The 11037-nt window shown below is 37.7% G+C and overlaps 1 protein-coding gene across 13 annotated transcripts in view; it reads right to left on the bottom strand.

Moving 5' to 3' along the window:
* Positions 1-11037, bottom strand: part of LOC309626609 (acylphosphatase-1) — a 44034-nt gene that overhangs the window by 12507 nt on the left and 20490 nt on the right. For 6 of the 13 annotated variants that reach the window (XR_014243317.1, XM_082387495.1, XM_082387499.1 and 3 more), the window contains 5 exons: positions 8323-8421; positions 7534-7619; positions 6691-6795; positions 5678-5750; positions 363-434 (listed from right to left, as the gene is read on the bottom strand). Coding sequence is in view for 9 of the 13 variants with exons in the window: in XM_082387495.1 (XP_082243621.1) it covers positions 363-434; positions 5678-5750; positions 6691-6795; positions 7534-7619; positions 8323-8421 (435 nt within the window). In the remaining 4 variants the exon portion in view is untranslated. Of the gene's footprint in view, positions 1-362; positions 470-1679; positions 1755-5677; positions 5751-6690; positions 6796-7533; positions 7620-8322; positions 8422-11037 lie in introns of those variants that run through there. The other 7 variants (XM_082387501.1, XR_014243319.1, XR_014243318.1 and 4 more) reach the window with 7 other exon arrangements.

Genomic DNA, 11037 nt, shown 5'->3' with positions numbered 1-11037 from the left:
AAGGTAAACCAAGATCACATGGGCATGTGGAGGGGCATATCTTTGTGCTGAAAGTTGTAATAAAGTCGCCTAATCTTTAGGGTTGATGATAAGGATACAGCAAATATGCCTTTGACCATGTGTTAAGACCCACATCTTTGAATTAGTAAAGTGAACTACTACATTCTTTCAATTATAAAAGAAGCCATACCAGCAGGCTTCAGCTTCATTTTTTTTTTTAATAGTTTTTTTTTTTTCAGCTTCATTTTTTAAAACGTACAATTCATCTTTTTTCACAACAGTCACAGCTAGAAAAACTCTTTCAGGTGCATTAATTCTGCTGGGGAGTCTCGAATCGTTCCTAGTCCTCAGCAGATCCTTACCAATGGTCAGCTGCTCCAATCGGATGCGCTCGTGGGCAGCATGCTGGTCCACCAAGACTAGCAGGTTTCCACCTAGAAGACCAGCAAGCACCACCGGGTTTCAAATTCTCAGGTCAAGATTAAAATAATCATGTTGTGTTGAGGGAGAAAAAGCTTAATTCAAACTATTTAACAACGTGAGCGTAAGAGAAGCATACAAACTGAGCAGTAACAACTGTATCTTTGATATCCTAAAAAGTTAAAGTTATGGGAAAAACTACAACAAATGTATCCCTGATGAGAAACTCTTTAGTTCATTAGTATTTCATTTCTAAAACATGGTGAAAGCCCTACATTCTTAATGTTTAAATACTGATTTTGCTTTATTAATTCAAATTTGATACAATGAAGGATCATTAAACCACACATTTTATAATCAGCCGACCTTGATTTGCAAGCTACCCCAGAACCCATGAAGCATTCTACTACACTTTAGATCAGAGGTCAGCAATATTTTTCTGTGAAAGGCCAGACAGTAAATATTTTAGGCTTTTGGGACACATGGGTTTCTGTCACAACTACTCAAATATTCATTCTGAACCAAAGCTGCCATAGACATGTGAATATTGTAGCTGTGTTCCAATAAACTTTTTACAGACACTGAAATATTAATTTCATATAATTTTAATGTGTCGAAAAATATAACTCTTCCTTTGCTTTTTTTTTACTATTTAAAAATGTAGTATACCTGAAACTAATGTAACACAGTAAATTAACTACACATCAATTAAAAAAAAAAGTAAAAACCATTCTTATCTCCCTGGCTGTACAAAAACAGGTTATGGCTGGATCCGGCCCCCAGGCCACAGTTTGCCTTGCTTTAGACTCAGGCTTCGCAAACTTTGAACAGCAGACAAATCACCTGGGGATCTTTTTTTTTTTTTTTTTTTGTGATAACTTCTCAATTATATATATATATATATATTTTTTAACATCTTTAATGGAGTATAATTGCTTTACAATGGTGTGTTAGTTTCTGCTTTATAACAAAGTGAATCAGTTATACATATACATATGTTCCCATATCTCTTCCCTCTTGCATCTCCCTCCCTCCCGCCCTCCCTATCCCACATCTCTAGGTGGTCACAAAGCACAGAGCTGATCTCCCTGTGCTATGCAGTTGCTTCCCACTAGCTATTTTACGTTTGGTAGTGTATATATGTCCATGCCACTCTCCCTGGGGATCTTATAAAGATGCAGATTCTGATTCAGTAGGTTAGGGGTGGGACACAAGATTGTGCAAGTCTAACAAACTCCCAGGTGATGTTATTTACAGACCTTGATTTTGAGTAGCAAGGCTTTACACTCTCAGGTGCAAGAGAGAAGCAGAATGTCCTGACCCCAAAGCCAAACCTACAGGGAAATAAATCCCTTTCTCACTGACAGAAGGACTGATTCTCAATTACATTCGTACATCTTTTTAGCTTGTAATTTTATTACTTTTGGCCAAGGGGTTGAGGTTTATTGTTACTGATTATATTGAAATAAAAGTTCTCCTCTTGAATTTGATCAAACTAGATAATGCCTGTTTTTCCTATTTCTACGAAAGATTAAAAAAATTGTTTGTATGACACCATCAAATTCATGGCGTTAAGAGCTACTGACTTGAAAAATAAAAAGATTATAATTTTTCTGACAGCATGTTCAACCGCAGAACAGGCCCCAAAATGTTGAATTTTAAACTCCTTTGAGGATAGGAGGAGTTGCAGCTGGTTGTGATGAATACTGAACATCCTGTATTGGGCAGAACAATGGAATAAATAATAAATTATGAGGGAGTAACCTCAAACTCAAAACCTGAGCCAATGTGAATTACCAAGAGTCAGGGACCCTACGAAATCAATCCTGCACCTGACTCTGGAGGAATGATTTATAGTCTACAAAATGTTCATGACATTTTCCATTCCTTGAATGAAGCAGAATATATGAAGGTAATTTACTCATGTCAGAGCTGTATTTTTGATATTCCAAAATAACAGAATAGAAGCTTCATCAGGGCAAGGATTTTTGTCTGTTATATTCCTGGCATGTATAATAGCACCAGGCACATAACAGGCACTCAATAAATATTTACAGAATAAATGAATGAATCGTTATTCTTTTTTTTTTTTTAAATGTTAGGTTAATGCTTTTTTTTTTTTTTTTTTTGGCTGTGTTGGGTCTTCGTTTCTGTGTGAGGGCTTTCTCTAGTTGCGGCGAGCGGGGGCCACTCTTCATCACGGTGCGCGGGCCTCTCACTATCACGGCCTCTCTTGTTGCGGAGCACAGGCGCCAGATGCGCAGGCTCAGTAATTGTGGCTCACGGGCCCAGTTGCTCCGCGGCATGTGGGATCTTCCCAGACCAGGGCTTGAACCCGTGTCCCCTGCGTTGGCAGGCAGATTCTCAACCACTGCGCCACCAGGGAAGCCCTGAATCCTTATTCTTTAGAGGATCATAACTGAACAACTGAATTTTATTATAGGTGGAAACATGCAATAAAAAATGCCATTATATGGCATTAATTTCACAATAATTTAAAACAATAATATATTTAACCATTAAAAAAGATGTGCAAATATTAAAATAAAAGTAAGTCAATTATAGGAATAGGTTGCTTTTGGTATTTGTGAGCAACAATAAAAATACTTATATTTTGATTTAGAAAAAATTTTTTATATAAAAATACTCCTTGGTGGCAGCTAACCAATACAGTGACAATCCAGAATCCCAAGAGAAATTTAAATATCTGGAGATTTTGTGGCTACACCCATCTCAGGTGCCATTGGTAGAGATTTTGGTATTAAACAACAAAGAATTCCAGGTAATCAAAACTTTAGAAAACAATCTATTCACTTTCTAGTAGTAAGACTACTAGAATTTGACCTTCACTAATTCTATATTTATGATAATTACGACAAAACTTTTGGTTACTTTACCTTTGATCTGTGATGACATTTACTAAATAAACTTATACTGTAAACAAGATAAAAAAGAATATTTTAAAATACAAAGAGAATGAACTGCTTTCAAACTTTAGAAGCTCTCGTCTGCAGGTCTACCCATCGGGAACCAACTCCTCCAGTGGTGCTCAGGACTCAGCCACTCAGGCCTTTTCCAGAACCTGACAGGATCAAGCATTCCTTGTAAATGGCTCGAGAGTCTTCCAGTTAAAAAAAAAAAAAAAAAAAAGCCTTCTCGCACCCTCACTCTCCTTAGTCCCTCTTCCATGTCACAGATTTTGGAGTCTCTCCTGTCCTATGTCTTCTCTGAAACAGCTCTCATTTGAAGTCCCTGACCTCCACTGTCTGGAAATCTAACAGATATTTTTGGTCCTCATCTTAACCTCTCGGCAGCACTTAGTACAAAGTCTTGGCTTTGCAACACAACCTTTGCTTGTTTTCTTCCTATTTCTGTTCCTTCATAATCTCTCTTGCTGGTTCACCCTTTTCTACCCAGCTATTAAATGGCGGAATTACTCTAGATTCAGAATATCTCTTCCCCTCCTCACTCTTCACTCTTCTTCTAGGTGATAAAATTTATACACACGACTTCAGTGACCGACTTTATGCTGACAACTCAGATTTAGATCTCCATGTCAGAATGCTTCTCGCATCCTAGACCTGTAATATTCCTGACACATTCTTGAACATTTCAAAGGGATTTCAGACTGAACTCATGATTTTCACCCTTCTTGCCTGCTTCTTCTCCAGCCTCGTCCTGCAACATCATCCACTCAGTTACATAGGTCAGAAAACCAGGAGTCATCTATGATATACCTTCCCCATATCCAATCCATCACCAAGTCCTGCTGACTTCATCTCCTAAATATCTTTCTCTCTAGGTCACCCTGATCCCAGCTACCCATCATTTCTTAGATATTGCACCATCCTCCTAACAGTCTCTCTGCAGTTACTGGGACTCCATCTCCACACCCGCTCTAGGCTCCACACTGCAGCCAGAGCAGTATTTTCAAAATGCAAATGTGATGGGACTTGTGCCGCTGCGAAAACAAACAATACAAAAGAAAACAAAAAGCCTTCAGTTGTTTCCAATTGGTGCTGGGACGAAGACAAAGCTTGTAACTGGTCTTTAAGATCCGGCTGCAACCTACTTGTCTAGCCTGTCTCCTGCTCTCACAGAAGGAAGGGCTTGCCCTGCTTCCTATCACTGAAGGAGAGGAAAGCACAAATTGCATATTATTCCCTCTGCCCAGAATACTCCTCCCTCCTTTCCTTACCTAGTTAACTTATACTACATATCTCACTTTACCCACAAAACCTTCCCTGACCTCCCTACTAAATCAAATCTCCCAATATAGATTCTTACAGCATCTTGTTTCTCTCCTCCATAACACTAGAGTTAAAATTTTGTTTGTGTAACTATCTGTTTCTCTTGCATGTATATTTTCTCCCACCATTGTATCCCTAGCACAGTCCCTGGCATGCAATAGGCACTCAATCAATATTTGTTGAATGAGTTAATGTTATTATTTACAAATTGTTGTTGTTTTATTAAAGCAGGTCACCAAGAGGTTACATGTAACTCTTGATAAATCTATCAGAGTTCATCATATAAACTTTCTATTATTATAAAGGGAACACATTAAAACATTATTAAAAAGTCAAAGACTATAAAATATTTTAAAGAGTAAAAGATGAAATTTCCCCTCTGCCCATTTCCATTCTCACTCCCAAGGTAACCACTCTTAATAGTTTAACATGTATATACATGTCTATGTGTATGTATATAAAACTAAATGTACTTTAAAAGTGTTGTTTCATAATATTAATTTAGATTGGTTTTCCCTAATCTGTCCAAATCATTGAAACTGTATCGTATATAAAAAAATAACCTTAAAAGGAGGCTGTCAGAAGACCAGCTGGGGCTTCCCTGGTGGTGCAGTGGTTAAGAATCTGCCTGCCAATGCAAGGAACACGGGTTCGCGCTCTGGCCTGGGAAGATCCCACATGCCGTGGAGCAACTAAGCCCGTGCGCCACAACTACTGAGCCTGCGCTCAAGAGACCGCAAGCCACAACTATTGAGCCCATGTGCCACAACTACTGAAGCCCGCGCGCCTAGAGCCCGTGCTCCACTACAAGAGAAGCCACTGCAATGAGAAGCCCACACACCACAACGAAGAGTAGCCCCTGCTCACCACAACTAGAGAAAGCCTGCGCACAGCAACGAAGACCCAATGCAGCCAAAAATAAAAAAACCAAACAAATAAATAAATAAATTAAAAAAAAAAAAAAAAAAGAAGACCAGCTGGTTACTGAGGCTAAACCTCATTCTTACCTGCCTCACCATTCTCTTCAGTCTTAGTGCTCATTACACAGGCAATAAACTTGTTATCCACTTGCTGGAGAACCTGCCATACATTCAAATAAGTGATACAATACTAAATAAAGATTAACAAAGGCATATCTGCATAGAGAGAGACAAAACTGTACTTAATTTAAAGTTGTTTGCATTATAACATTCATATCTAAGACTGAGGACAGGTGCGGATGAACCTGAGGGAGTCATTAGGAAGGAAAAAAGAATAGGCAAGTAGAGTGATCAGAAGACAAAAGAAGAGACTACAAGGAAACAGATAATATGACCAGAGATTGCTAACAAATAGGTCTGAAAAAAATTTGGAAAATGTATGCAAAAGCAAGGAAACCCATTTTGTAGGAGCTAGTCCGTTAAAGCAGTAAGTTAAAAGCCACCGGTGGCTTCAGACCTTGGTGGCTCTGCTCTGCCTAGATCGGTCTAACCTCCTAATTTGTTTCCATACTGAAAATAAGGAGATGAAGACAGCCTGAGTGGTGTAGAGAGAGGGCAAACTAGAAAAGCAGATGAGAGAAGGGGTCGCTTCTGTTAATGGAACTCCTCAATCTGGGGTCTCCTAAGCCATATCATTTGTAGCCTCATACAATAGAGGGTCATTTAAAAAGGGGCATTGTTGCACAGTTAAGGACAATGTCTCTACATTACTTAGTCGATTTACAAATTATTGTCAATATAGAAAGTCAATATACAATCCTTGAAACTGTGAGCCTGAATCCATAATTCATCCCTCCAAACCTGCTCACACTAAAAAGGACACTTTTTTCTTTGAAATTATAATTAATCCTTCGCTTTTTCTTCTGATGATAAAAGTTTCAGAAAGATTAAAAAGAACACATGTGCCTTGACCAGGATGGTCTATATCATCAAATAAATCCAATTTCACAAGAGTTAGTCTAGCTTAGGTCTTTTATATATATATATATATATATTTTTTTTTTTTTTTTTTTAATGAGATTTTAAAGTCAATCTTTTACCTGCATCGAGTGAATCATTTCTTTGGTGAAACGGTAAGGATACAAGATGTTGTGAATTTTAACTGCTAGGCTCTCAGCCTGGCCGCTGCTAACGTCAACAGCAACCTAGAAAGACCCAGAACAAACGTCATTTACATTGTAATCTTTTATGTCTGCAGAACTGTTTTACCAAAGATCTCAAAGTGCTTTACAAACATTCATTTTCACAGAACCTATTAGAGGTGGGTTGAATTCAGGGAACTGATAAAAATTCAAAGGCTTTATGAATTATTACTCTTAAATAATAATTTTTGTTTATACACAAAATTACTGACAAACACCAATACTTTCAGAATAACAATTTGCCTGCGCTTCATGAGCAAGTCCTTAAAGACATCTTAACTGATGAATCAGTAACAAATGCTCATATACTCTACACCCGTATTACAACACACAAAGCACATTGTGTGATAACCCACTGAGGAGAGGATGCACACTCAGGTCCAATGGCGAACTGTTCCTCTAGCAGAAGATTCACTGCTTTATCTAATGATAACAGTTTTTATTACCACCACCCTAAATACTTTGCCAAAGCTGCAAGTCAGGGTTTCTGAGAGTGGTAAACACATTCACTATTCACACGGTGGTTACACATGTCTAATCCAAAGTGTCCGAGCTTCCAAACTGCTATGAATTCTGATTCCTCCTCTCTACAGTAAGTATTAATTTCCAAATAAATTATTTGGAAACATGCTCACTTGCCATTCATAATTACAAATGAATATAGTCATTCATGCCCATACCCAATTTAAATGAAATTCAAATTTTTAAATAACAAGCAAAGAAGAATTGCTGCAGACCTACCTCTGGATAACGGGCAAATACTGGGTTGTCCCATTCTGAGAACAAAGACTGAAGCGATTCGGGACCAACAGCATCGTCCCCAGTAGCTACAGCAAAAGGGGACAAGTAAAGTTGGCATCAAGAGCCTCAGAGAAGAGGGTGAATGGTGAATGGTGTCTCATGCTTGGTGTGGTGCAGCCTCAAGACCAAAGATCAGACACATTGTTCCCACATTCTGCAAATGTGCAGTGTTTGCTGTATCTCTAAGTTGTTTTGATCTGTTACTTTTTAAATGAAACTTGATGACTGTATCTTCTGGTATTATAGCTTTTTCTCCAAACTATTTTCACCAGATATTTCAGAATACAAGTCCAGAAGAAAAACCAGTTCAAATTAGTAGCCTCACTTCTTTTAGGTAAAAATATACCTTATCTATTTTTAGAAATGAAGAAAAGAAAAATGATAAATGTCTGTAGCTTTTTTCGCAGATCAGAATTTTGCTTATATAAAACTAATGCAATATGGACTCAGCTCCAATCTTTAAAAATAAGAAACATTTTCTCAATCACAAGACACCACAGACTGCATGATCACACAGTACTGACCTCCTCTGGAAAAGTAATTTCTGATCTAAATGCACGCACTGAATTACTTAGTTCTGCTGTTAAATAGGACCGTGGGGAATTCCTGGTTCCAGGAAGGCACAGCTGGCACTGATCAAGCTCAATAACACAACCATGCTTTGTTTTCTTTAAGCTAGGTGGCACAGTATGTACTAGGTGTTCTGGCAATCTCTGTTAATGCCCCTACCTCTGTTATTCTGTCTCATCACAGTCCTCTCTTCCCGAGCTCTAGGAAGGAAAGGAAGAACAAGGTCGCTTCTAAAAGGATGACACCTGTACTGAGATCCTAAATATAAAAAAGAAAAATCTAGACATTTGAATTCAAAAAATAAACTATTAAAAAATTAAGTTACGTAAAATCTCTTTCTGCACAAACTGAATTAAGACATAAGGCAGACTACTAAACAACAGATTGAGTCAGAAGTTCTTTAATGAAATTATTCTGCTAATTTAGGAATCTGCACTAATGCTTAGTCCTATTATCCATCTATACCAGACAGAATGAGGAAGAATAGATCCCCAATTTACATGCCTCTTATTCCCAATATATGTGTCTCTCTATATGTGTGTGTGCCCAGTATGTGTCTAACATTTATCTCATCATATTACAATTGTTTAGATGGCTGTCCTCTCTAATAGACTGTGGACTCTTGAAAGCAAAGCCAGTTAATCTGCAATGTGGCAGCTCCAAGCACAGTGTGAATGATCAGCAAATGAGTGAATAAATGAATAGATGAATGAATGAAAGGTTCTCAACTTAAATTCCAAAGTCCAGTAAGATCTGGCCCAAATTCTACCCTCCTATCTGAAGGATGATAAGATTTTTTGAGTTTTAGGAACAATGCTGAATTTGACAGTTTTGAACGGGGGCAAAACATGATGAAACCATTATTTCAAAAAGATAAATCTGTTGGACAAAAACTGGAGAGAGATAAATTCAGAAGGATAAAAGTAAAGTGTGAGGTGAAATAAGGTTGTGTCACTATTAACAGAAAGGACAGCGTTAAAGACATTTTAAAGAAAAAAACTACCAGGGCTTGGAGACTTGACACTATTCCTTAAAATTACCTTTATAGATCCTCTCCTCTGTGCAATTAAATTTACCTCTTAACAGTTCATCTCATGTGATGTTTTATGTGTGGTTCAACAAGTCCTATTGTTCTGCTACGCAACAGCCATTTCCAGAAAGGTAACTCTCCCTGTGAATGGAGGGTGCTCAGAAGCCATCTTTTCTTCGAACTAGTTTCTAGACCCTAACTACTTAATTTGTCATTATGAATCTCTGACTTAACATGACTCTCAAAAGTTCACCACAAGACTTGCTAACGCAGACGTTAAGCAGGTAGAAGTGTTTTACACATCTAGATTTGTTTAACAGGAGCAGGTGTTTAGGTTGAGTATGGCAGCCAAGATTGCCCCCCTTTGTTTTAGCAACAACCATCTCAGTTTAATGTGATCCAGTTATTTTTTGTCACCATATCAGAAGCAGTTGCGTTTCAGGAAGACGAGGTGCCAGTGCCTTAGATTTACCTCCGATAAGCATTCACTATAAATCAGGACACAAAACTACATACGTTGAAAAACACGTGTGTCTTTACGAGCCGCCTGCTAGTCTCAGGAGCAGTACTGAAGAAAAGGGTTTTCTTCTATTTAATACTTTGAAAGTTACTACAGTGATTATTTTTTTTCACAAGGAAAAAAACTGGAAACCAGTGAAAAATAAAAGTCTTATTTAACCTTAAATAAATCAGAGCCTCCTGTTAGAGATACTTATCCTAGGAAGAAATTACAAGTTAATTTGCAATTACCTTCATACTATTTACATTCTTTTGCAACATTCAAGACTTTTAATACAGATGAACATTTAATGTTTATCATCCTGATGCAAAACCAAGATTATTGCCAGATGGAAATCAGTTTTACCATCTCCCAACATCTGGCTCTCAACACGCTGCCAAAACAATGTCACTTTTAATGCTGACTGAGACCTGGGAACTCAGAGTCCTAGCCTAGGCTCCAATGTGGCCTTATGGTCTGATCTAAAAGCCACATTACTGTCTTTCTGAATAACAGCCACTTATACAGATGAAGATTATTAGCATATGTATTATAATAAAGTACATTTGAAAAGTATGATTATAAAAATACATACTTAAACTATATTCCCCAAAATTTACGGTCAAGTTTTTTTCTTTAAAAAAAAAAAGTTTATAAATATACTACTGTACTGAGCCATAGATTTTCCTGGGAAACCTAGGATGATTACAGGATCATTCTGGCCCTTTACCTGGGAGCTGCAGAGAGCAACTTCCAGAAAAATACCACGCTGGCATTGCAGGTGCCTTTAAAGACAAATTTCTTAGACAGCTGTGTGTTTGGGAGAGGGGAAAGTGGGGTAGGGAAACACTGTAGATCTTCTCAACGATCAATAGCACCATTTTCATTAAAAACTGTCTCACCGACAGTGGCATGGACATATATACACTACCAAATGTAAAACAGATAGCTAGTGGGAAGCAGCCGCATAGCACAGGGAGATCAGCTTGGTGCTTTGTGGCCACCTAGAGGGGTGGGATGGGGAGGGTGGGAGGGAGGGAGATGCAAGAGGGAAGAGATATGGGAACATATGTATATGTATAACTGATTCACTTTGTTATAAAGCAGAAACTAACACACCATTGTAAAGCAATTATACTCCAATAAAGATGTTTAAAAGAAAAAAAAAAAAAACTGTCTCACCCTCTTGCACATACCTACACCCATAGACACATATACATACACTTCCATTCTGTATCATTCTTTCACTGTATTTTTATGTTTAAATAATAATAGACCTGGAGAATTTTCACATACATTTTATAATTAAACTTCAAAATGTTCTATCTGCTGAGATAATCTCTTT

Source organism: Balaenoptera borealis (assembly GCF_965194805.1).
Source record: "Balaenoptera borealis genome assembly, chromosome: 3".
NCBI classification, from domain to species: Eukaryota; Metazoa; Chordata; class Mammalia; order Artiodactyla; family Balaenopteridae; genus Balaenoptera; species Balaenoptera borealis.
Note: the sequence above shows the minus strand (reverse complement) of the source record. Positions and strands in the feature narration are given on the sequence as shown.